Source organism: Dryobates pubescens, chromosome 12, assembly GCF_014839835.1.
Source record: "Dryobates pubescens isolate bDryPub1 chromosome 12, bDryPub1.pri, whole genome shotgun sequence".
In the NCBI taxonomy this organism is placed as follows: Eukaryota; Metazoa; Chordata; class Aves; order Piciformes; family Picidae; genus Dryobates; species Dryobates pubescens.
This window is the reverse complement of record NC_071623.1, coordinates 24,731,272-24,758,875: the sequence shown is the minus strand read 5'-3', so window position 1 is coordinate 24,758,875 and position 27,604 is coordinate 24,731,272. Positions and strand designations below refer to the sequence as shown.

The 27,604-nt window shown below is 44.4% G+C and overlaps 1 protein-coding gene across 1 annotated transcript in view; it reads right to left on the bottom strand.

Moving 5' to 3' along the window:
- The window catches only part of CYYR1 (cysteine and tyrosine rich 1), a 56,546-nt gene extending 35,002 nt beyond the window's left edge, over window positions 1–21,544 (bottom strand). Inside the window, exons 1-2 of the mRNA XM_054165939.1 lie at window positions 21,416–21,544; window positions 19,127–19,232 (exon numbers count right to left, since the gene is read on the bottom strand). Of these exons, the coding sequence (XP_054021914.1) occupies window positions 19,127–19,232; window positions 21,416–21,503 (194 nt within the window). The 5' untranslated portion in view covers window positions 21,504–21,544. The remainder of the gene's footprint in view (window positions 1–19,126; window positions 19,233–21,415) is intronic.
- Window positions 21,545–27,604: the final 6,060 nt, after the last annotated feature.

Genomic DNA, 27,604 nt, shown 5'->3' with positions numbered 1-27,604 from the left:
AGATTCAAATGGTACACATGAACCATGCATCAACCATCACTGTGTACATGGACCACAGACATTAATCACCAGTTCAGTTCTCCATCCTCAAGAAGATTCCTGTTGATTTCAAGTTCAGTTGAGCTGTCATTTTCGTGAGCATGGGCAATCTGTAGAAATTAAGACTGAAACAGATATAGAAAGGCTGACTTTATATTTTTTTCAAGTCAGCCTTGAAAATATCTTGCTAAAAATACAACTAAAAAAAAAATCCTATTTCACAGATTAAATATAACACTGCTACAAAAAACATGCTAAGTATCTGAAGAGAATAAGTGTATTGTCACTGAAATCTATTTCAAACAGGATAGAGCTTATTTTCACTCTCTTCTTGACCTTTAGTTGAGAAAATGCCCTGAATCTCCAGACACTACATCTGATGGCACCAATTCAAAGGAGTTTTCAACCTGCATTCAACTATCAGAGATCACAGTGCAATCCAAACCCTCCCCCTCTCATTTAATTCACCATCTTGGACAGCTTTCAAAAATAGGAACACGGTCACATCTGATTAAGAGTTTATTTATTACATCGAATGGCTTAGCAGAAATAATGCAAATACACTAGTGGAAAGTAAGGAAGGATCAAGAACCAGAGTAATTGAGCAAGCAGAAAATGCAAGGGCTTCTTGAGGTGTGTATGTGTGGGCTGTTTCTTTTTTTAAAAGGAACAGAAAAGAATCATGATGCCAAGACTAAAAAGTCTGGAAGTAAGTGCACTGGTATCAGTGGACACAAAGACATGCAATACAGGGGGTAAAATTTAGTTCACAGAAAGCAAGTGTCCCAAAAAACCAGGGGTGACTCCACAAGAGACCACCTGCAGAAAGTCTGAGTCTTATAGAATAGCACAGAATAGCATAGAATAGAATAGAATAGACCAGGTTGGAAGAGACCTTCAAGATCATCGCATCCAACCCATCAACCAATCCAACACCACCTGAACAACTAACCCATGGCACCAAGCACCCCATCAAGTCTCCTCCTGAACACGTCCAGTGATGGTGACTCTACCACCTCCTCAGGCAGCCCATTCCAATGGCCAATCACTCTCTCTGTGTAAAACTTGCTCCTAACCTCCAGCCTAAACCTCCCCTGGCACAGTCTAAGACTGTGTCCTCTTGTTCTGGTACTGGTAGCCTGGGAGAAGAGACTAACCTCTGCCTGTCTACAACCCCCCCTTAAGGTGGTTGTAGAGAGCAATAAGGTCACCCTTGAGTCTCCTCTTGTCCAGGCTGAGCAACCCCAGCTCCCTCAGCCTCTCCTCATAGGCCTCCCAGAACCTTTCCTCTGGAAGTATGCCTCTTGGATACATGAAAATGGAATTTGGGATCCCTAAGCACTTTTGAATGTAGGGGATGGAAAGCACTTCATTGAATTTTTAATTAGGTTGCATGGATAACTTCTCACTGTATTGTCACTGAATTTCTGAAACACCACAAGAAAAATTACAATTACACTGACAACTATACTGAAATCTTTGTTGTCTTTTCTTAACTTGCTGACCTCACAAAAGAACACATCTTGCTTGTGTGCATGGAAAAAACAAACAACCCTGCACTGCCTCGCAAGTTGTTGTTTGTCCTTTGCACACAGTTCTCTGGCACTTGGGCTTCTGGTTTGAGCTATCCAACTAATACTTCGCCTGGCACCAGCTGTGATGAATGTTGGTTGTATTCAGTAAAAGCTGGAATGAGGCCAGCAACACATTTCATATGAGCTGGTAAAGATTTCAGCCATAAAAAGCCTGGTCACTTTCAGGTCTGATATCTCCCACATAAAGAACAGAGAGGGGCTTTTCCACTTCTACATGCAATACGCACTAAGGGGGCAAGTTTAAATCTCTACAGAGATGTGTATGCCCTTACACATTGAAAACATCACTGTGGAAGACATACAAGTGTTATAACCCCACTGCTCTGTGAAAACCATGTAACTGAAGGTTGCACCACAAACTACACAAAAGAGGAAGAAATTAAGGTTACAGAACCCCCCTAAATCTATCATCTGAGAACTTCCAAAGTTCATTCATTTAAAATGTGTCTTTGTCACACACACACACAGTTACGTCTGGGGATTTTGCATTTACATCCTAGGTCCTGATTGGCACTGGAAAATTTTCAGTGCTATTACTAATCCCTGAAGAACCTCACTGCAAACAACCCTCACATTACACAATAATTCTTTGCTGTCTCCACTTTGACGTGTCAGCTACTTCTTAATCCTTTTAACTTCTTAATGAAGGAGCAGTTATGTAACGGCATCCTCCCGTGGAAGGTCACCAACCTGTCCCTTGACAACGCTCACTGGGCACGCACCAGGGAGAAAAGGGCTTGGATCCCGCTCACAGGGATGGACAGCTCTGGGACAAACACCTTCTAAGAGGATGGGGCTCTCAACCTGGGAAAAGAAGCAGCAGGCTAAGGAGTAACACTGCTGCAATACACAACCTCCTCCAAAGAGATGTCCTGCTTGCAGCTTGGCTCCCTGGCTGGAGCATTCACAGTTTCCACCCAGTGGCTGCAGCATGATTTGCTTCAAGCTGTCTGGCCTGTGCCTCCATGCATCCCCTACAACGTGAGAGGCACAGAATCATCCCCCCACAGGAACAGCAGCAATGATGCTCAGCCTATGCAAAAACAGAAAGGAAAGCTTTTCCCTTTGAAACATTATGGTCCTGTGGGGGACAAGCTACACTGTCTAGTCCAAACTATCTTCATTTTGTCTCCTGGGCCTGTTTGGAGCTGCCACAGTGGTAGAGTAAATGCCTGGTGAGGAGAGCTCTTCCAAACCACTTGCTCACAGCTGAGGCTTTTGTTGTACTGCAGTCATCACCAGGACTTTCCAAGTTCACTGGCAGGCCAGGCAGGTGGGGCACAGACGAGTAAAACCAGTTGGCTATTTCCTGAAGAAGCAGCAGCTAAAAAATGGAAGACTAAACCAGAACTGGAAATATCTGGCTACAAAAGAGGGGCCAGTTTGAAGCTCAGCCTCAAGCAACTTCTTAAGTAGGTCAGAGCACAAACCCACAAGTTGAAGATTTGAGTTCACAGAGGCAGAAACCTCCAATCCCTCTTTTATGGCACAGGCATCTGGACAGAAAGATTTGTGTTGCTCTTATGAAGCAAATATGAGGAATTCACTGACGAAACCAAGGAAGAAGGTTCTTCTCACACCTGAGTGTGGCCAGTGGAGCGCTGGGAACCCTCATGGTGGCAGAGCTGCTGCAATACTCTTCTGGATGGGCTAGAAGACAGCCCAAAACACTTTGTTTGTCAGTTTTGGAGGAAAACACCATCTCTTGCTTTACTGTATTTTGAGTCAGTGCATGTCAGTGTAAATCAAGTGACCTGAGGGCTTTGCCCAGTTGACAGTTTGTATCTTCTGACACAAGCTGGGAAAAATGAGAGCAATAAAAGTACAGCAACTACAGTGGTGCTACTGGTCATTATGAAGGAACTGTTAGTTCTGGCATTCAGTGCAAGTGACAGATAAGAATAATAAATCAGCTGACTGGCTTCACATATCCACACATTCAGTGTTTTGTGTGAGCACAGCAAGTATTCAGTCTGGAAAAACAACATCTCATTACAAAGCCCTATCAGCAACTGCAACATACATTACTGACACAAAACATACATTATTTGACACAAAACAAAGCCAAAGAGCGAACCCTGACTTGAGTCATAGCTCCTGGTATCTTGCTTTCCAGTTACTGGTCTCATAGAGCAGTAATTCCTCTTATGTTAGCTAAAAGAAGTACTGCGTTTTCCCCTCAGTGCAAGGGCTGCATCCCAATGGGGGTGTTTGAGAGCCTGCCAGGAAGTTGCAAGAGGGCACTCATGCAACAAGAAAACATTCTCACCAGCCACACCACCTCTGCATCCTCCCAACTGAGGTCTCAGCATCTCCCAGGGAGCCCCTCTGTCCACCCCTTACTTGCTACATGAAGGCTGAGCACCAGGCTAGAACAACACACTCAAAACTGTGCCCCTCCTAGAGCACAGCACCATGGGCAGGACAGGGACAAGCACTGAGGTCAAACACCGATCAAATGAGCATGCCTGGGAGAAGAGCTTCTAAGTACCAAGATAACAGTCTGCCCTCTTCCTTCAACTATGGAGCACAAACGCTGTGAACAATTCTCCTTTCAATCCCAGTACACGACAAGGCATAGCAGGAGAGCACCAAGCAGCAGTTCTCCTTCTTCAACACAGCCCTGCTCTTCCCCATACAGTCCAGGCAGGTGGAAGCTCTGCAGAAAGAATCCTGCTTTTCTGAACGGCCCAGCAAGCCTCCCCACTGGGGAGCAACCTCCCCATGTTTTAAGCAACAAGAACTTCCAAGTAATGCAACTTCTTCACAGAAAAGATGAGTCAACCTTTCATGAGAGTCTGTCTGATCTAGAAACTGCAAGTTCCTGAGGTTATTTGGGATTGCAAGTAGCTCTGTGATAACAACAAATCTCTAGAGTGAAAATATAAAAGAAGTATAAAGAAACTTAATTGATGCTGTCTGAGAGTTACCTTTCATGTGACATGGAGATAAACTACAGGTGTTTTCTTTCTGGACTCCTAAAAATACCTGACAATCTAGTGGACACTCAGAGCCCAGGGAGAAGCCCTGGCTGGCAATCACAACAGCCTCCCTGCAGCCTCCCACTGCCCATCTGCCCAAGCAGGATCCCTTGGCAGAGCTTCCCAGCCATTCAGAGGGCATCACAGGTCTCTTTAGGTGCCCACTGGGCATCCTTCTGGGTATGTACTCACAGATATGCAGAACAAAGCTTCCTTTGTAGGAGGGAAAACCAGACCCTCCCTCCTTTACACAAGGACTCAGGGCTCAAAAACCGAAACAAAGTTGCTTTGTAACTTGCTAAATTTGAGTGATGTAAACCAGGGCTGTTTCCTTAGCAGTGTGCAGGCTGGTTCACACGCAGAGGTGACCGTCCCTGCTGGATGAAAAAAAAGATCAGATCCCTGTCTGCTGTGCAAATGCCAGCCTGGAGGTCAGCTTGTAGGCAGCTGCTGTCAGCCTGCTGCAGAGGAATACAAAAGAGAGACCCTGTACCAACCAGCTTGCTGAGAGCTTCAAAATGTTTTATTAGCCCAGACCCCAAACAGAACAAATTCTTACTTCTGTGGCTGTTGCAGTTTAAGGCTATGCCTGAATTTTTTATTTCCAGAGATTTCAAAGTCTAGAGATGGACAGGCTTTAGAGGCTAGACACAGAATAATGCAAGATTAGTTTATCTCATCCCATTGGCTGGCTGAATAACTTACATTCTGCAGCACAAACTTGTTTTGGGTCTCTCTCTGCTATCTCCTGCTTCACTTCTGGCTATTCTATCTCCTGTGACCTTGCATGATGATCTTCTTGTTTTGGCTGCTGAGGTACAGGGGGGTAGGGACAGCAGGTTGGCTGTGTACAGCCTCTCTGGGCTTTGTGTTCAGAGCTGGGGGGAGAGAGAGCTGAATTACTGTACAAGGGGGTATTGTGCTGTAATTTAATTGCAAATATATGTAAATATCCTTTTTACATGTTTATTACATTTTATAAATTTGTATTTAATCTGAATTTGTAAATTTAATTACATTTTACTTCCAAAATTCTAAGTAAAGTGTGGTAAATTTGCCCCTGTGGGTAAAGAGGGTAAATTTCCAATTGGCTGGGGTGCAAGCAAACCCACATCAGGCTAATGTGAAAAGAACTTCCTTGGTCATCAAATCCACCCTCACAGGCAGCCATGCTATGGAATTTTAATGCAAAAGAATCATAGAATCATTAAGGTTGGAAGAAACTTTCAAGATCATTGAGGCCAACCTTAACCCAAATACCGTGACCACAAAATTATATCCTGGAGCACCACATCTACACAATTCTGTGTCGCCATGGATGGCGACTCCACCACCTCTCTGGGCAGCCCGTTCAATACCTCACCACTCTTTCAGTGAAGAATTTTTTCCTAATACCCAATCTAAACCTCTCCTGGCACAACTTAAGCAAAACAGAAATCAAGTTCGAAGGCAGCAACAGTGTAAGTTTACCAAATGCAGAAGCTGAAATACCATCACTTCCCTCTTAATCTCAGCATGTTATCTTAATGTAGTCCCTGATTCAAGACATCCAGCAGATATGCCACTCTGCTTACAGCACCCCTATCACATGGCAGTTTGGAAAGCATTATTGTCAACCTGACATTTTATTACATTTCTGGAAATATCATTCAATCATTAGGCTTCATTCAACAATCATGAAGGCCCAGGAACAAAGATGCATTGTGCTCTGCTTCAGACAATTAAAAATGTTACTGAGAATGGAGAATGAGAGCCATAACTTTTCGTCCATCCTCCACCCCCTTGTAGCTCTATTCTTTGGCTCTTGTCATGGATTGAGTGGAATCTGCTGATGATATTCAATACTATGCTGATATCATGCCAGCTTTAAAATTAAAGTGCTGGCTGGAGCAAAGTATCATGGGGCTTGAAGTTCATTTTGTAACATGAGAGGCCTCCTTTTCCAGTTGTGGCTTCTGGCTTCTGGGTTTGGGGTGTAGGTCTTTTCCACTAGGTTGGCTGCTGCATGCTTGTGGGGGGGGATACTGATTCATTGCTGGCTTACAATGATGCTGATGCATTTTGCTGCACGTTTCCTGCAAACAGGCTAAGGAAATTGTGTGCTGTATTATCTCAGTAAATTCCTTATCTCAATCCAGGATTCTATTTTGCCTGTTACTTTCCCTCCCATCTATGTGGGAGGAGAGGAGCTTGTGAGAGTGGGCTATGTTAACCCAGGACAGCTCTCCATTGGAATTTACTATCAAATTATTCCTGCAAGAAGCCACTGGAGGAAAGCAATGCAAGGCAAGCAGACTGGTGATCCTGTCATCCATTTTCATAACTTTAGTTTATGTAAATAGGCCATCCATTGCCAAAACAAACACAGGGTTACTGCTGCAGACTGAACAAACAATATTAACTTTCAGCCATGTAAATATATTAGCTATCATTGGACAAAGACTTACAAAGGTCTTTGGGGACTAGGACCACACAGCATAGCGAATGGTTGGAACACTGCAGTGCAGGAGAAGAGGTGCCCCAGAGAAGAGACAGAAAAAAATAACTGCTGCTTCAAAAGAATGCAATATTTGTACATGAGATGCTCTGACAAAAGAGTTTTGTAGGGAAGATACTAAATACATAGCTTCTCACGGACAGCTGAGAGCACTTTTGCACTCGACACAGCAGAAAAGGACTCCTCACACACAAGTCCATTCTCCATCCAAGGGCAGTTCATCTGATTATGCCTATCCATGACATATTCGATGTCTATATTCAGACACAAACTCTAGCTCCAAGTAGCCAAAATTCTGAACATAACCCAAATAATTAATGTCTCTTTGTGGCAGTTCATACTGCTTTTCGAAATCATCACCAGCAGGAGTACATGTTATGTGGGTGGCAGACAGGCAACGATGCCCAGACACCGTTGCCTTGTCTGACAGGTTATTGTGAGCACAAGAATGAAACAATGGTCACTGATAGGTGTTTCCAAACCTTTGGAAGTAAATATGCCACATGAGTGGAAAGCAAGGATAATTTTGATGTTCTCTATGCAAAATAGAGCAGTAAGAAAATACTTGTTACTCTTCCAGGAAAACCTCAAAGATTCCAAGAAATGTATTTCAAGGTCTTGTACAAAATACTATTGCATTTGCTTTACTCCCAACAATGAAAAGTTAAGTGTTACATTTATGCTGGCTGATCATTTTTTCTCCTTTTGGTTTACATTTCCAAAGCAGCAGAAGAGGAGGCCCAAAAAAGCTCAGGGACATGAAGGATTTGATCCAAACAAAAGAATTAAGAGCTGCTGTCATGTACCATTTGAACAACATCCTATTATAAGTGCTACTTACACATAACTAATTAATTTTGAGTCTCTTCATTGTTTGTCTCCATTTCTGAATTGTCCTCAGGCTGCTATCAGAGTATTTCTGCTTCTCTTTTTCCCTTGAGGTCTGTTCCAGAAGTATTGTGATACCAGAACAAGCACCCTGCATCTTGTTCCTCCCTGCTCTCTGTTCCCTGTTTCCCATCCCAGGTAAAGTCTCAGAGGCTGGCTGGCCTGAAGCACTCCTGGCAAGAGGGTCTCACAGGCTCCACAGTGCCTTGAACTCCAAATGTTGAAGAACCACACCAATAAACAGAATCTTAATGCCAGCCAGTACTCTAGATAGCTTTAATGTTGCAGGAAATGGGAAAATAGACTTTCAGAAGAAAATATAAGATAGCAATTGTTTGCATACACATACACACATATAAATCTGTATAATACATACATGTGTCATGTAGGAAGGATCATAGGCAGCAGCTGCAGTTCCCTGCTCTCTCCCTGACAACCCTCCTGCTCTGTTTTGTTACCCTGGCTCTGAAGTGCAAGGCATCCACTGGTGAACCTGATGCCCTCCATTCCATCATGCTACTCTCCAAGGCTGACTGCTTCCCTTCTGTCCCAAACATTTATTTTTATTCTGTTCAATTTACTGGGATGAGAGGAGGGAGGAAAAGAAAGAGGCACTGCTCACGTCCATACCCTTTCTTACCCTGCTGTTGGAAGGAAAAAGTCAAATGCAAGAGTACAACAGGAATAAGCAGTACCTAGTAACAGAGATGAAAACTGCAGCTAATGTGATAGCACAAGCACACACATTGGGGGCTGCATTTTATATGTTATTCCTAGTTTACAAACATTGGTGCCTTCTGGGCTGCTCAGCAGCTGGAAACAGCTACAGAGCAGCAGTACCCTAATTATATCTTCATTGCACCATCTTGGCCATGGACTATTTGAAGGATTGGAGTAGAGACAGTTTGCACAGTCCCTTTACACTTCGATAGTGGCATAGCAAGTCCACAAGGCACCTAAAAATCAGGTTGATTGCATCTTGGCTGATGAACAGATGTTTCAACAATAGCTGTAGATCCTTAGTACCTCTTGTGCTTGTGCCAAACTGTACCACAGGCCTCAATAAAGAGAGAGAAGGTGGAACATTCAGCATTAAACTGAGCCTCCCTTGTGAGCAGAAGGAGTAACTCCATTTAATGATAGCAGTAAAAATCTCTTATCTGTGTGGATGAGCCAACAGAGGGAGACATGATGACGAAACATGCCTGCCCAGTTTGCAGTATCAGTGCCTCTCCATCCCATACTAAATACTTACATGTGAAGTAAGTCCCAGGAGAGATCTTGTGTTTTACACCAAATAATTACAGAGGGGAAAAGAAGCTTTTTATGATAGTGGATGTGATTCTTAAACATCACAACTTTCTTCTTTTTGAAATAAGAGAAAAATCATTGAGAAAACTTCATTGAATTCCTAAAGATGATGCTAACTGTGAAATTTCCAGCAAGTTGTGGTTATAAATCTCAAAGGAACTTGTAACTCTCCTGTGAATTAATAATTAATTTCCTTTAATTTTTAATAACTTACTTATATACACCAAACTTTGTTTCTCTCTCTTAAAGAGGCACATTAAGATTAGAATGAGTTTATCTTTCTAGGACAGTATCATTCAAATATTGAATTAGTGCTACAGGTTTTATTTCAACTGGCTGCAACTACACTGTGCACAGCATCAAACAGCCCTCCTGCACAGCTTTTGACCCAAAAGTATCTTCATTAACAGTCCTGCTGAATTGGTGTAATATTACTACCATAGGATAGAACCACAGAATCATAGAATGCAATAGGCTGGAAGTAGCCTCTGAAGGTCATCTAGTCCAACCCCTCCCTCTACAGTAAAAAGGGACATCCCTATCCAGATCAGGTTGTTCTGAGCCCTATCAAGCCTGACCTTGAATGTCTCCAGGGAAGGGGCCTCAACCACCTCCCTGGGAAACCTGTTCAAGCATTCCACCACCGTCATAGTAAAGAACTTCTTCCTAATGTCCAATCTGAATCTGCCCTGCTCTGGTTTAAAACCACTGCCCCTTGTTTTATTGCCACATTCCCTTGTAAACAGTCCCTCTGCAGCTCTCCTGTGGGCCCGTCAAATATTGGAAGGCCACTATAAGGTCTCCCCAGAACCTTCTCTTCTCCAGGCTCAACAACCCCAATTTGCTCATCCTGTCTTCACAGGAAAAGTGCTCCAGCCCTGTGATCGCTTTTGTGGACCTTCTCTGGACCCTCTCTATCAGGTCCAAGTCTTTTTTGTGTTGAGGGCCCCAGAGCTGGACACTGTACTCCAGGTGGGGTCTCAAAAGAGCAAAGTGGCAGAATCACTTCTCTTGATCTGCTGAACATGCTTACTCAATGAAGCCCAGGACACAATTGGCTGTCTGGGCCAATACAAAATCACAGAATCACAGAATTAACCAGGTTGGAAAAGACCTTTGAGATCATCAAGTCCAACATATCACCCAACATCATCTAATCAACTAAACCATGGCACTAAGTTCCTTATCTGGTCTTATTTTAAACACCTCCAGTGATGGTGACTCCACCATGGCCCTGGGCAGCCCATTCCAACAGTCAATCACTCTTTCTGTGAAGAATTTCTTCCTAACATCCAGCCTAAACCTTCCCTGGTGCAGCTTGAGGCTGTGTCCTCTTGTTCTGTCACTGGTTGTCTGGAAGAAGAAATCAACCCCCATCTGGCTACAACCACCCTTCAGGTAGTTGTAGAGGGCAATAAGGTCTCCCCTGAGCCTCCTCTTCTCCAGCCTAAGCAACCCCAGCTCCCTGAGCCTCTCCTCATAGGGCTTGTGCTCCAAACCCCTCCCCAGCTTTGTTGCCCTTCTCTGGACACGCTCCAGCAACTCAGCATCTTTCCTAAACTCAGGGACCCAGAACTGGACACAGGACTCAAGGTGTGGCCTAACCAGTGCTGAGTACAGGGCACAATGACCTCCCTGCTCCTGCCGGCCACACTATTCCTGGCCAGGATGCCATTGGCCTTCTTGGTCACCTGGGCACAGTGCTGGCTCATGTTCAGCCACCTGTCAAACAGTATCCCCAGGTCCCTTTCTGCCTGTCAACAAACTACAACAATATACAACAAAATACAACAAACAAATTCCCCAAGAATTCTGTAAGCTCAGTGAAATTAGCCAATCTAACAGAAAGTCTCCATTTAGGAGCAGGGGAGACACATATGCATTGAATGTGCAGAGAGTGGATGAGCCAGACCAGCCAGGGCTTGTACTTTCTCTCTCCTGACTCGCCAGGAGTGACACAGCTTATTAAGCAGCACCTGAACTGGAAGCAAGGCAGCATGAAGTGGCAGTGAACATGGAAGGTACCATCATGATTAAAAACAAAGGAAAAAAGAAGTTTATTTCTAACACATGGATACAACAACTTACTTCAGCTCACAACTTGTCCCACTAGAGCCAAGGGCATGAACTCCTCACTAAGGTAATTAGCTTATTGATTTCAGTAGGGAGAAGACTCTATCCATTACATCCACTCACCATCTTGAGCTTACAAATGCATTTAACCCCTCTGCTGAACTGGTGCCTAGCAGACTGTCTGAACTCTTCCAAAAACTTTGGATGTACACATGACTGAACAAAGTTACGGATTCTTGCCAAATTCAGAGGTGGACTCCAACTTGAAAAAGGGAAAGGTGTGTGAGTGGGCATAAAATTAACGGACAGAAGGCAAAGATCTTACAAACAAAGGACAGTACTCTTGTGATCAACATAATCCCCAGGCTCAGTCTTTACATCAGTCTTACTAAGTGTTAAGAAAACATTTCTCTCTTACATGACTGAACCTTATGGGAAAACCCTGCAGGCTTCCAGAACAGATCACTTCAAGTGATAAACACAAAATTAACTTTTTCATTGAAAAATCCTTTAAAAATAAACCAGTGCAGTATATGCAAGCTAATGTCACCAAATTCCTCATGAATGTTTACTTTTCCCCCTTAAGAGTTTTCTGGAAGCCACAGAGAGCATTTCAGTGATTTATACCTTAATGCCTCCATTTTCAGGCCAAATTCTAACAATCTTCCAAATGATGAAAACCAGATGATCCACAGTGATGCCAACGACTCAAGCTTTAGCACAAAACTGTGCTTTTTTTCTTATGAACAATTGAACTTGCATGTTTACAAAGACTTCCAGTTTTTACTAAAAAAAACTATTCCAGTTCTTACAGCTACTTACTAAAATAAAACCCCCCTAAACTTACAAAAATGAGCAAACAAAGGAACGTGATTCCATTAGTCCCAAACATTTCAAAATAATTAGTCAGACACCCTGCAGAAAAAAAGAGGTGGGAGACTAAGTGGGAGCTATCTTTTGAGAGCTGCTGTTTGGCAAGCAAACAGTATTTTCCCATTTTGAGCTGCTTGTCACAACACAGGGTCAGAAATGAAAACACAAAGGACTAAAGAAGAGGAGCCCTGTGTTTTAATTCTGGTGCTGACAAGAGCTTCCTCTGCAGCCATCATCAAGGGCAGATACTACTCTGGTCGTAAATCTGATCGCACATTCTCCGCTAAAGGATACGAACTGGGACAATAGGCATGGAATAAAAAACAACTGGAAGTTCAAACACTTCAGAAAGGTCATATTTTGAATACCAGATTTCTCTCCAGCAGATCTTACAAAGGAAACATGGTAGTCAATCTTCCTCTAAGCTGTGATTCATCAACTCCCTGCACAGGAGGTGTTGGATGCCTCTTGTGGAGGTTCTCCCAAGCTGAGGCATGAATAGTGTGCTTCCACAGATACTCCAAATGTTGAAGATCAAGGATTAGAAGGCTGAACTGCTCTTCACCTCTTAGACAGAATGAAGGGGAAATGGCTGTAGTTTAATCATCAGAGCCTTGCCTTTACCGATGACACGTTTATAGCCTGCCTCCAGAACTCAGCACAAGCATCCTCAGGCTCTGCTCTATGTGCTCATTCACAGTATCACAGTATAACCAAGGTTGGAAGAGACCCCAAGGATCATCAAGTCCAACCTGTCTCAACAGACCCTACGACTAGACCATGGCACCAAGTGCCACGTCCAATCTCCTCTTGAACACCTCCAGGGACGGTGACTCCACCACCTCCCTGGGCAGCCCATTCCAATGACGAATGACTCGCTCAGTGAAGAACCTTCTCCTCACCTGGAGTCTAAACCTCCCCTGGCGCAGCTTGAGACTGTGTCCCCTCAGGAAGACTCTTCTCAGAAGATGCAACTCAAGCCAAATGGAAAAAATATTGAATGAGTCCTTGGCACACCTCTGGCACTGCATCAGAAGTCACACAGCCTGAAGCATGAAATGGCAACTCCTGGGTAAATTGCAGCTTTACATATTGTCCCGAAGTGCTTCAGTCATGGGGAAAATTTGAACATTACATTGAGGAAAAGGAATACAATTTTATTTTAAGCAGAGGTTCATAAAACTGTAGTGCAGACACAGAACCCTTCTAAATCCATATGCTGCTTCACATATTTACTGTGGGATGCCTGAGAGTGTCTAATTTTAATTATTTGGAATCTACAGCAAACAACAAGCTTCCTGTCTGGTTGGTTGTTTTGATTTTCACTATGAACTTCAGAGGCTATATCTCTACATTCCTAACTCTAACTCCCTTCTTTGGTACACTCCTCCATACCCACTCTCCAGCCCATATTCCCATATCAAGTGAATCATCTTAAGGGACATTCTTTCCATCATGGACAAAAATGGCATTCTCTGAGGTCGGCTGCTTCTCTCAAAAGCACTACCAGATATAAAGTACTTCATGTCAAATGCCACACTTAGATACACTACACACTGTTTTCCCTTCAGTTTTGCAGGCTGAGCTATGTACACAATTTTTATGCTAAATGTCTTCTCCGCCTCTTTTCCTCCCATTCTGTCTGCCTTCCTTCCTTCCTGGCCACATTGTGCAACCTCTATACTGAAAACAAAACAAAAAGCCCATCCAAAAACCTCACCCCCTGCAATACAGATTAAGTTCATGTATATTTTAGCTGTCACAGAACAGGCTGCTGCTTCCTCATTATTTCTGGTAAGATTTTTCCATCTACTCTCTTGCAAATCATCATTTACTACCTGTAATGAGATCACAGTTCTTTGATGATTTTATTTTTTCCTCCACTTAGACTTGAAGTCTTCAGAATCAGGTGCCTCACAGTAAGTAATGCCGAGGATTTGACCGAGCAACTTCATACCCTTGGCAACGTAATGTAGCATCACTGGATCTTAGCTTTCTTCTACTGCTTAAGACAGTATTGCAGTTTATTACTGTTAAAGACTAACCCAGGAAAATATAGATCAATCACCCAAGTTGGATATTTTATGAATAGGTTTTCTAAATACCATGGGCCAAACCTGGGTGTAAGTCCATTCATTTCCACTGAATACTCAAGTGGCCCAATAGTACTTATTTGAAACAACAACTGGACCACTTGTCCTCTTTGCTCCACTATTTACCTAGAATCTGGGATTATTTTACATCTACCCACGGCTGCAAGACATGAAGTGCAGTGAAAGAGCAAAGGCTGCTGCCAGAACCACCAGCAGCAGCATGCAACTACTGACATCTACACCCACGGAGCTCCCCGTGGCTCAAAAGTCTCCCATGGGCAATGATAAACACAAGGCACAACATGGTGGCAAAGACTAAACTGGAAATTAGCCCATACAAAATCCATCAGCCACTAGGATAAGCGTGAGAGCCAGAAAATTTGGGATCTCTCAGAAGAAAATCCAGAGAGCTTTGTCAGAAACACACATAAAAATTTGTGTTCTGCAGAATAAACCTCTTTCATACCAGCTCCTGCCTCTGAGGAGCTCTGTAGTTTAAGGCTGGAATTGAAAGCAATAACCAGATGTCTCCAGCTCCTCTGAGTGACAGAAAGAAAAATGCTGTGGGTTGGTTAGTTAGTTAGGGAGATACTCTTACTGTGGTCAAAAGTGAAGCATCTGATATGGAGAAAACACACTGCAGTCCTCACAGGTCATAGACTGGTAGAAAGCTGTAGAAGCAGATGCAGCACAGGGAAACTATTTCTCAGTCACATATGATTCAGATGCTTAGAAACTAGCTTCTGAGGATGAAGGTAGTTTGAGTTTCTTGACTCAAAGAGCTGAAATGATGCTGAAGGCTGGGAAGGGTGCCTCCAAGCCTTCTTCTGGTGGGGAGTGAAAAGGTAGGCAGGAGGAACAGCCTGAGCACTCAAGCATCCTTTGCACTTCTTCCTTCATCCCACAGACACAGCTCCATTATGTTGCACAAGTCCAAATATAAATCTGTAATTTGTCCAAGAAAAAAAACCATTTTTAGAAGCACTAACTATTAAGCAGTAGATGCCAAGCAAATGAACAGGAGGAAATGCATATGCATCAGAGGAAATGACAAGATGTAGCTATTGAAAATTAGTAGGAAGGGAAATACAGCTCCAACATTAATGCTGTAACAGCTCTCTCTAAAAGGGTATCATGAAACAGAGGGAAGAGGAGGACTAAGGACGTGTTACTTTACATTAGAGATGCTCATGGGACCTTGAAGGCTCACAGATCATACCTGCAGTCCAACTAAAACTGGAGTTACTGCAACATCTCTTACAAATCCTAACACTAGCATGAGCTGATAATTCTACATCTGTTCCTCATGTGTGGAAATAAAAACAAGCTAATCACAGATGCACACAGCCTGGAGGTTGTTTGCTGAAAACTTCATCTGAGTGAAGAAAAAAAATTCCCCAGTGTCCTAAAAAGATAGCAACTTCTCAAAATAGCAAATTCTAAAACCCTACATGGAATATCTCAATGTTGAATACAATTTTAACAACTGAAGAGAGTTCATTCATCATCTAAAAGCTACAAGCACCTCAAGTATCAGTTAGTCACACTGACTGTTAATCTGCACAATTGCTGGCATATGGCTCTAGAAAGAGACGATTGAGAAGCATGAAACAAAACACAGAACTGTTTAAAAAGAACCTACTGCATTCAAAAGGCTTTTCCCAGAAGTGCAAGAGACAGTTATGTTTGTGGAAAAAAAAAAAACCAAAACCAAACCCAACCAACAGATAAAACAGAGAACAGTAACTTCAGAAAGGCATGCAGAATTACAAAGTATGGAGAGAGCAGAGAAATCAGTGGCAAACAAATAAAGGAGCATACGCAAGCACTAAAGAAGCAGAGGAGCCTATACAATACTGAGGACTCCTAATGGTATTTAAGACAGTAAAAAAGGCACTTCTGAAAGCACTCACGCAGATCAAGTCCATTGTTTGGTGCAGACAGCACCAAATTATGATGTAGGACAAGAGGCACGGCTTTATACACATAGTTTGTTGGATTTAACTCTGTTCTTTAGAAGACTTCTATCCACAGTCATTACATTAACAGACTGACATAAGCAGGTAGGTCACTAGTGGCTATTTTCAGATTCCAGAGGTTGTGTCTTCTTCTAAAGCAATGTCATTGATTTGTCATTTAGCAGTGAGACAACACGACACTTCAGCAGGAAAAGCTTGAACATTAAAAAAAAAACCCAAAGCCAACAAAAAAGACCTCCAATATCTTGCAAAAGAAAAAAAAACAGTTAAAAGGAAAGGTTATTCCTACGGAGGATTAAGCCACAATAATATCTTTTGCAATGTAACTAAGGTAGTAACCCTAGCAAAGAACAGTTTGCTGGCTTAAAGTAGCAGCCATGCTTTGAAGACTGTAACTTAAGGACTTGGAGATGGAACAGATTGCTAAATTCATTTATGTCTTTTGTGATCACCACTGATAGCAGCTACCAAACAGGCAGTCAAAGAAAGGCACAGGGAAAAAATAACTCCAGCAAAGCTTCTGTCAGTAGCCTGCACTCAGCCCTTCTAGCCACACTTCATGTAGGATGTTAAACTACTAGAAGGAACTCAAAGGAAGGGCAAAGAACTGACCCCTGGGCAGGGAAAAACAAAACAAAGCAAATCTTACATGTGAGGCTGAAAGAGTTCACCCAGCTCAGTGATAAGGTTGAAAGCTGTCATGATGACTATTTAGGGCCACATTTCAAACCCGTAGATAAGTTAAGAGCTGACAGTAGGAATTTCAACCTTCATTTCACAGCAAAATTTTACAGCCATAGTAAATGAACTACAGAACAGTTTACAGGACAGATGGTCAATTCATTAATGCCTGGGGTTTTCAAAATGTGATTACACATTTTTACAGAAGACACACCCAAAACAGCTTTTAGGGGGAAAAAAAATAAATCTATGGCCGAATCCTGCGAAATGTCAGGTCAGAGAAGTTTAATGACTCCTGGCTGGTCTTCAAGTCTGTGAACTGGAGTACTTACCCATAAAAAACAAAATACAAGAATCAAACATTTCCTCTGAGACATGTTGTGGCAAACAGCACTTGTAAGAGCCCCTCCAGCCATCAAAACCACTCAGAAACACACAAACCCTTCCGATGTGTCAAAGCCACTTGCACTGGGCTCTAATTCAATAACTGTTTACATTCGTTAAATAAACATACAAAAGACTAGCTGTCACCCTGGCACCAAAGGCATGGTTTGAATATTTCAGCAGTCACTCCAAAGAATCCCCAGGTCATTCCTTCCCAAAGCACAGCTCTGACTGGTTAGACAAACACCAGTGATGCACACATGTAAGCGATCCACATGCTCTATGGGAAGTCTCCTTCTTATGATGGGATATCCTATGCTATTGTGTCCATCACTCCTAGCCACCTGCGAACTGCAATGAAGTATTAAAAACCAGAACCTACTTCCATGCATGTAAATGGGAAAGCAACTTTGAAATGAGAAAAAAAATAAAATAAAATAAAAAGAAGAAGAAGCAGACATTCCCCAGGGGAGCAGGAAAAAAATCACTTGTCATTCTCCAACAGTAAGCAATCTTAAGTACAGGTTTTTTCTTTCCAGAGGAATGAAAGATTCTGGTGCTCTATCATCATTTTATTTACTTTAGCCCAGGAAGTGTCTGATCTGCCTTAAAAATGGGGGATCAATTTTTTTATTAAAATACCATCATTCTGCCTACTCCTACAAAGTGCTATAAAAATACACTGAAGGGAACACTGGCATGCTCCCCAGGTACCACGGCTCATACAAAACCTGCAACAGAGGAGTCTCTTTAGAAAAAGCAACTACCACCTTCCCACTCACTCCTCCCCAAGCACTGAGCAGTCTGTATGACGTACCTCTTTTTCCTTTCCTGGTTTTAGTCAAGAATATAAACCAAAACATGCCACAGACTGCTTGCTAAAGGTTCAGGAAATTACAGGTGTGGCTGATAAAAGAGAAGATGTCCTATCTTGAAGAATAACATTTTATGCTTCATTCACGTTTGTCCTCGCACATGAATTTAATACTTATGGGTTGTCGTTTAAATGAAGTCCAGAGCCTATGTCTGCTAGCACACAAGCTTCTTCTACACCCATGCAGAGAGATAAATAGCTGCACTGGAATCTATGATTTTCCATCACCAGTTTATGCCATTTTTTTAGATAGGAAATATTCACAGGCACCCCACTTCACCTGCTGTGTTGTGAGCTTTTTTAAGCACCGTGGAACATGCCTTCCATACTGCAGTGTTAAAGGGTCAGATTACTCTCACCTAGAATCTGTTCAATACATTCCACCAAAAGCCAAAACATCAATTAACAAAAACAAACAAGTCAACAGAAAAGAAAAGGAGATTAAAGAAGTACTCAAAGCAAAAAACATCTCAAGTCTACGTCATTTCAATAGCGCTTTGACTCCAGAATTGTAACAAAGCATTTCCACAAAACCCAGGAGGTTTCTGTTTTGTCTGAAGAGCCTGAAACAAAGTTCTCACCACCTTTAAAGCTTACTTCCACATATTCTATTATTGCACACAAAGACATAACCCTCAATTTTAGCAAGCCTTCTTGTATGCTTCAAAAATATACCCAAGGTGAGGCTTTAAAGAAATACCAATGTTTGTTAGCAGTAAGGAAAAAAGAACCAAAACCCAAATCCACTCCAAACTCTACCGACTGTTTACTGCCAAAACAGTCTCCTGCAATCCAAGTTTATATTAAGCCCAGGAACAAAGCACATCAGGTTTTTTTCAGAAGTGCAAACATACTTACGAAAGGACATTCCCAATGTAGGCATAATATGAACAGCAGTAGGGAGTAGTCCCATCACAGCAGTACGCTTTGCAGTCATTAGCACACTGAGCCAGACAATCTTCTGCTGAATAAAAACAGCATTCCCACAGTCAAACGACAGCACCAACAAAATGCTGTACAGCACAACTTTAAAGAAAATGCACTCTAACAGTTTTATACAATCACAGGACTTCACTCAAGGGATGACCTGACCCTGTAATCCTAACAGCAGTCCATTCCCACTATTCTGCATTTCAGTAGGAAGTCCAGGGTTAGGTACTTTGTGTATTGGTATTTTGTAAGTGCCTGTATCAGTTCCTTCTCACATTTAATAATTTAAAATGAAAAAGACCACTTTCAAACATCAAGGCACTTCTTCTATTCCAGCAAGAAGTCCAATGTGAAACCTGAAGCCAGACTGCCCATCATGCTGAGCTGCAAAAGAGGAGAAGCAAACTGGGAAATGACTACCTCCCCCAGTCCCTACCCAGCCCCAGGTGTAAATCAGCCCTCAGCTCCTGATATCTGGAAGCAGCTCCCCACACTCTGATCCAGCTCCAGGCCCATGGCCAATGTGGCACACCAGCATGTGGCATAGGGGTCAGCGGTGCCTTCTCTGCCCCACTTCCAAAGACTGTCCTGCCCAGGGCCACTAACAGTTCAAGCAGCAAACTCTTCTCTGCAGGACTGAGGAAAAATGGAAATTGTTCCACAGCAGTAAGAGGGCTCTTTATAATTAAGCAGCATGAAAGAACACATACCCTTTTACTGCCAGGAGAAGTTATTTTAAAGCTATTGGCCTTTTGTGCTGTTGCAGCTCAGTGTTTTCAAAGCCCTAAATCATGTCCTCCCAAATAAATAACATCATACGGTCTCTGGGTACTGCTACTGCACTGTAAACATGTCCTCACGGATTCCCCTGCTTCCTGAATCTCATCCGGGGCTCTCCTTCCTTACTGCCAGGGCCTCCGTTGCAGCCTGGATGAATCCAAACAGACTCCTTGCCCTGCACACTGTCACCCTTGCTGACCTCTTTGCCAACATACACATTGCCATGGCAGAGACCTAGAGATGACAAACTATGTTTCTGCAGTACCAGTATGCTGTGGCCTCTGTTCCCCGGGCAGCTAGCTGATCATGGTAAGAGCTCCACACTCTCCTATTCCCATTACTGCCTTCCATCTCTGCTGGCCCAACGTTTGATTTGCCTGGACCTCATCCACCTCATCTAAGCTGCTGCCACACTCCTGTTCCCACCTCATTTCTTACTGCAAGTTCTCACCTCACACCACGGCTCCTTTGCACATTGACAGCACAGCTAACAGCTTGTCCTGTTGATCCACCCCAAAAGCTTAATCTTGCCAATTAGATTTTAGCAAGGGCACTGCTCATGCTTGGTCTTTGCTTGAAAACAAGCATCAAGCGAGGGTGACGACCACAGAGGTCTGTAAAACAGCAATGCAGGCCAGCTCACGCAGCTGCACCCTAACTCTGTGTCATTACCCTTGCACCACAGAACTGAGCATCCAGAAAAAAGGGGTACAGCTGACCCACTGGTCTGAAGAACAGCCCTCCCAATGAGTGAACCAGGTAAGTCAGAGGGACTGCAATCTCTGTAAGGAGAGGAGAGGCCAGTACCTGGCATGGGCCCTGTTGCAAAGGAGCCACAACAGGGAGTGACTGCAGTGCGTGATTCCTCATGCCAAGACTTTCGTGATGCTATCCCTGCAGAACTCCACATGCCAGCAGCTTCTGGCTTTGGCATTATTACCCATTTTTGGCACAAGCGCCTGTGCCATACCCCTAATGCGCCTGGCAAGCACAGCTACTTGAAGGAGCACAGCAGCCGCCTGTGGCACCCGCTCCTGCGTGCTCTCCAAGGCCGGCGCTGCCAAAGGATGCCCTCGCCCTGCCCAGGGCCGTGGAACCAGGACACCTCAGAGCACCTCTCTCGGAGGGTTCACAATTCAAACTCCCTGCAGCACAAGAGGGACTCGCACACAGCACATCTCATGCGAGAGCGGTCTTCTGAGGCACTCTGGAGAGCCTCTCCCAACTCGCGCTAGCGCGCAATCACCACCAGCAAGGGAAAGCCCCTACGACTGCCTTGAACCACCGGTCCCAACTACTCGCAGCGACTGCCGGCGGGGGGCAGAGCGAGGGCCACCGACGAACCCGGCCCTCGCCGCCCGCCCAGTCCCGCTCGCATCCGCTGCCTGCGAATTCGCGGCTCCCCCCTGCCCCATGCACTCGCCCGGCCCCGCTGACCTGCTAGGAAGAGAAGGAGGAAAGGGGGGAGCAGCACCCCCCAGGGGGGGCACCCCTCCGACCGGCCGCGCCGCCTCGCTGCCTCCATGCCGGCGGCGGGCGCAGAGCCGCCGACCGCTCCGTCGCGGTGCGGCGTGGAGGCGGAGGCGGGCCGGGGGCGGTGGCGGACCCGGGGTGGGGAGAGTGGCGGTGGCGGGCGGCGCCGTCGAGGCCGGGCCGAGCCCGCCGCGCCGCTGCCGCCCCCAGGCTGGCCCGGCGAGTCCGCGGGTGGCTGCAGCGGGGCTGCCCCGTCGCGGCGCGGCCCTTCACGCTTCCCCGCCTCTCGCCGCCTATTGTCCAGCTCGGTCCTTCGCCTGGCAGGGCCTAGGCCCGCGGGGGGAGCCCTGAAGGGGTGTGAAAGGCTTCGACAGCCGTCCTCCCACTGCCTCGGTCGGACGCTGTATTCGAGCGGTTTTGTTTTGGTGTTGGGGTTTTTTTGTTTGGTGTTTTTGGTTGTTTGGTTGGTTGGTTTTGTTTGGTTTGTTGGGTTTGGTTTTTTTTGTTTGTTTGTTTTAATGGGATTAAAATGGTGATTGTCTGTAAACTAGGATTAAAGTCGTGATTTGTTTGTAAAGGCAAGAGCGGAATCCGTGTGCGGGATGTGGTGCGCTGTGGTAAGGCTTGGGGTGGCGGCTGAAGAGAGAGCCGAGCCGGAGCGCTGCCGGTGCGGCTGCGCTGCCTGTCGCGCTCGCCCTGAAGCCGTCTCGCGGCAGTCTGCTGCCACCGGGAACCGCAATGTGACCATTCTGCTGACTAAAAAACCCAAACATGCTTGTGCATGGCCATCAGGATTGAGGATTTTCCATGACCAGGCCAGAAGCATACTGGGTCTGAAGTATTTTTCAAGAGTCAGTTTTGATAACGGTGTAAATGATGCCATAATTAACGTCTTGTGAGAATTTCCACAGGCAGGGCCCTCGGGCCAAAATCACTCACAGCGTAGTCTCACAAAACAAAAGGGTTAGCTCTGACTTTGCACGAAGAGCTGCAAGCTGAGGAATGCGCTTTGAATGTTTGAAGTATGCACGCAAAAATGAGAAACATCCACAGGTGTTTCTGCTCATAAAGAGCTTCCTGCTGCTGGCAGCTTAGAGGGGAAGGCTCACACAGGAACGTATAATGAATTGTTTTAAAAGAATTTAGCTGTTCTACGCTGATGACAACAAACCTCCGAACTAGCAAGCTGAATCACTTGAAAGCTGGTTGCTTTGCTTATCAATGCAGACAAAACATTTCTTAAATGTATGGCAGAACCTAACTGTCAACAAAGAAAAACAGCTTTGCATGCGTTTTTAACTACCCTGCAGTATGTATCCCTTAGTTTATGCAACAGTCTGAATTTAATGTGTAAAAGAAAATTTCTGTTACATGAAAGCTGCTGAGAGTAAAACTGAGATCAGGTGAGTAAAGAAATTGCGACAGGTTGGACCTGATGATCTTTGAGGTCTTTTCCAACCTTATTGATTCTATGCTTCCTATATCTTTGTCTGCCCACAGGCTACAGTTCATCCCTGAACAAAAGCGTGAAAAAATAATCTGGTTTTGCCAATAGATAGCAATGGTAGTAAAGGAAAAGAATTCATCAGGTAAAGGAGTCTCAGATCTGGTAGGTAACTCCCAGAAACTCCGACAATCTCCAGGTTTTGGTTGTAATTAATCATCTTTGATCACCATGCTATCCTAGAAAATTGTTTTGTTGGTATTTGTTTTCTGCTTCTCCATTTTTGTTGTTGGTTTCTTCCCTTGCAGTCCCCTCCATAGCTCTCTCATCAAGTCATATTTCAGCGTTACACAAAAATGTTGTGTAAAACTGCCTGGTAGTTGAAAGCAATGTCTGTAAATGTGTGAGGGATGGGTCTCAGGATGTTAGCCTCTTTTCTGTGGTGCCCAGTAATAGGACAAGGAACAACAGGTACAAACTAAAACACAGGAGGTTTTACCTCAATGCAAGGAGACACTTCTTTACAGTGAGGGTGATGGAGCATTTGAGGAGGCTGCCCAGAGAGGTTGTGTCTCCTTCTCTGGAGACTTTTAAAACCCACCTGGATGTGTTCCTAGGATGTGCCGTAGGTGTTCCTGCTCTGGCATGGGCATTTGACTCAATGATCTCTAGAGGTCCCTTCCACCTCCTAACATTCTGTGATTCCGTGTGCTTGATTTCAGTGCTAATTTGCCCATAACAACTTTATGGACCAGAGTTACTTTTTTCTGATAGGTGAGGGCAAGTCCTTTGAACCTCTCTAACGTTCCCCAGCCATAATTATTACTTCCCAAGTACTGTCCTTTGAACAAATGATTGAAAAGTCTTTCTGACAAAGTGAAATATATCTTCAAATTAGTGTTGAAAATAATCCATGAGAAACTTCCAATCCAAGGTTTTATTTACTTCCTCCTATGGTTTTGTTTGTTTGGTTTTGTTGTTGTCATTTTGTGTTTTCTTGTTTGGTTTTGTTTTGTTTTGTTTTGTTTTTTTCCTGGAAGAGAGGAGGGAGCATGGGGAAAAAGCACAAAATTCATCCTCTGGCATTGTTATTTGCCTTTATGCTACCCCCTCAAGAAAGGTAAGAGAGCCTGTGGTGTGATGCTGCTCCTGATATAAGTGGTCATAGAATCATAGAATGGTCTGGGTTGGAAGGGACCTCCAAAGGTCATTTAGTCCAGCCCCCTCTGCAGTAAGCAGGCACATCCTCAACTAGATCAGGTTGCCCAGAGCTCTGTCAAGACTCACTTTCAATATTTCCAGGGATGAGGCCTCAGCTGCCTTCCTGGGCAACCTGTTCCAGTGTTTCACCACCCTCATGGTGCGGAACTTGTTCCTAACACCCAATCTAAGTCTGCTCTTCTCTAGTTTGAAGCCATTGCCCCTTGTCCTATCACTGCAGGCCTTTGTAAACAGTCCCTCTCCATCTGTCTTGTAGGTTCCTTTCAGGTACCGGAAGGCTGCTATCAGGTCTCCATGGAGCCTCCTCCAGGCTGAACAACCCCAGCTCCCTCAGCCTGTCTTTATAGCAGAGGTGCTCCAACCCTCTGATCATTTTTGTGGGCCTCATCTGGACCCACTCCATGAGGTCTATGTCCTTATTATATTGAGGGCTCCAGACCTGGATGGAGCACTCCAGGTGAGGTCTCACCAGAGCAAAGTGGCGGAATCACCTCACTTGATCTGCTGGCAATGCATCTTTTGATGCAGCCTAAGATGTGATTGGCCTTCTGCATTGCAATTGCACACTGTCTGCTCAGGTCCAGCTTCTCGTCCATCAGCACCCCCAAGTCCTTTTCCACAGGGATGCTTTCTAACACCTCATTCCCCAGTCTGTATTGATAACAAGGAATGCTCCAGCCCAGGTGCAGAACCTTGCACTTGCTCTTGTTGACCTTCTTGAGATTCACCTGTGCCCACTTCTCCAGCTTGTCCAGGTCCCTCCGGATGACATCCTGTCCCTCTGGTGTATTGACAGCACCATTCAGCTTGGTATCATCTGCAAACTTGCTGATGGTGCTCTATTTCATTGATAAAAATATTAAACAGCACAGGTCCCAGCACAGACCCCTGAAGGACACCAGTTGTCACTGCTCTCTATCTAGACTTCAAGTCATTGAGCACTACCCTCTGGATGCAACCATCCAGCCAATTCCTTATCCACTGAGCAGTCCACCCATCAAGTCTGTACCTCTCCAGCTTGGTGAGTAGGATGTTGTGGAGGACCATGTCAAAGGCCTCACAGAAGTCCAGACATATCACACCCATAGGTTGTCCCTTATCTACTGACATACTTTCTGATAGAAAGCCACTAGGTTGGTCAGGCAGGATTTGCCCCTGGTAAAGGCACACTGGCTGTCTTGAGTCACCTCCCTGTCCTGGAGATGTCTGGGCATCTCCAGTGGTTGTTCAGTGGGCAGCCCAGGTAAGAAGAGCCTCCACAGAAAGGAGCAAAGCACTAAAGAAAGACCTGCTTGTCACTGCAGCTGTACCATCTGCTCTGCAAATAAAGACAGCTTCTGAAAGAGAGCATGCTCAATTTGTCTTCTACTCTGTCCTCTCCACTGCTTTCAGCATTGCGGAGGACATTCGTAGAAGGCTGAGCAGTAGGGGGAAAAAAATCAGGGTGGTATAATTTCATTGTGCTGGGTTGAGGTGAGGCCCTTCTGGGACCAAAAACTGCTTTATGTTCTCAGATTGTAAAGGAAGTCTAATTCATAGCAAATAACAACAATAGATTAGAGCTAAAATCCTAGCCATGACAATACTCTTTGTAAAACTCCCTATCAGCACCACATGATGGGAAAATCACCTCATATCAGAAATGGCTTTTGAGAGATGGTTTTGAAAAGCATGGAAGATTGATAACATTATGTTAAGTGTACAATCTCTGAAGTGCTAATCTTCAGGCACAGTTCAAGGAGAAAATCTTACTCCCAGTGCACTACTGTTTTGAAACTCACTATAATCAGGCATCTCTTTCTCCAGAAGCTTAATTAGCAGTTTAGAAACAGTAATTATCACACGTGGAGCACTAGAGAAATCTTAATAGAGAAACAGGCATGTGCTTAGGACAAGCATTTAAACTTCCTTACCTCTAGACTACCTCTGGAGAAATCACTTCAAAACAATTAACAGGATATCTTATATATGTGCTAAAGACATCTCTTGTTTAGCTTAAGTTGCTAACTGGCTCAACATGAGAAACGGTAAGTTTTCTACATGTTTTCCAGTATGTAACAAGGCAACCAACTTCTGAGCATCTCCAAAGGAGTCAGGGTACAGGTTTTGCAGCAGCAGGGGAGCTGCTTAGTTGAGCAAACCCTTGGTTCTATAAAAAGGAGCAGTGAGAAAAATGTCTGTTCAACTCTGCCTCATGTTATCAGGTAATGGCATGGAGAGGTAGTCTCATCTTCTGAACGTTATGCACCTCAGAGCACCATCTTCCCTCCCTGGCTTTGTAAGATTTGGGTTCTCAATCAGGAACAGTGTCTGTATCTGCCCTAATAGCTGGGAGAAATGTAAATATTGCCCTTGTTTTCCTGTAGGTGCCTTGCATCAGTGTCTAGCAGTAGGGAATACAATGATACACTGCACTTTGGATAGCGAGCATCATTTCATTTCATATTTCACTTTGTATCTTCTCTTTTCCTACACCATGAAATAACAGCCAGAATCAGCTGACAGAGGACATACTCCTACCTCTGCTGAACTTGATGAAAGGCTTCCCAATGATTCCGCTCTTAGCTGGCCTGGGCTTTCAATTTTTCTGATCCTCTTCTGTCTCCCTTTACCTACCTCACCACTAGTCAAAAAGACTTAATCTTTTCTTCTCCTTTAAATGGAAATTTTTTCACACTTCAGATCAGTTTCATAGCCACTTTGGGATGTTCTTTCTGCTAATGTGTTTTGGGGTTTTTTTGAGGATAGCCTGAATACTAAATGCAATATTTAAAATGGATTTTCAATATCGAAGTCTATCCTCTTTTGACAGAGTGTCATGTCTTTCCCTCACTGCTCCATTAGCACATATTAAGTTTATTGTGGTATTGGCATATAGTTGCACATGCACTATTTAATAACTATAACACAAAAAATACATGCTTGCTTGCTTGCTTTTTCAAAAATGTTGTATCTGAGCCAGCAGTGTGCCCAGGTGGCCAAGAAGGCCAATGGCTTCCTGGCATGCATCAAGAGTAGTGTGGCCAGCAGGAGCAGGGAAGTCAATGTGCCCCTGTACTCAGCACTGCTTAGGCCACACCTTGAGTACTGTGTCCAGTTCTGGGCCCCTCAGTTTAAGAAAGACATTGGCATACTTGAACGTGTCCAGAGAAGGGCAACGGGGCTGGTGAGAGGCCTCGAGCACAAGCCCTACGAGGAGAGGCTGAGGCAGCTGAGATTGCTTAGCCTGGAGAAGAGGAGGCTCAGGGGAGACATTATTGCTGTCTACAACTACCTGAAGGGGGGTTGTAGCCAGGAGGGGGTTGATCTCTTCTCCCAGGCAACCAGCACCAGAACAAGAGGACACAGTCTCAAGCTGCACCAGGGGAAGTTTAGACTTGAGGTGAGGAGAAAGTTCTTCACTGAGAGAGTCATCAGCCATTGGAATGGGCTGCCCAGGGAGGTGGTGGAGTCACCATCCCTGGAGGTGTTCAAGAGGGCATTGGACA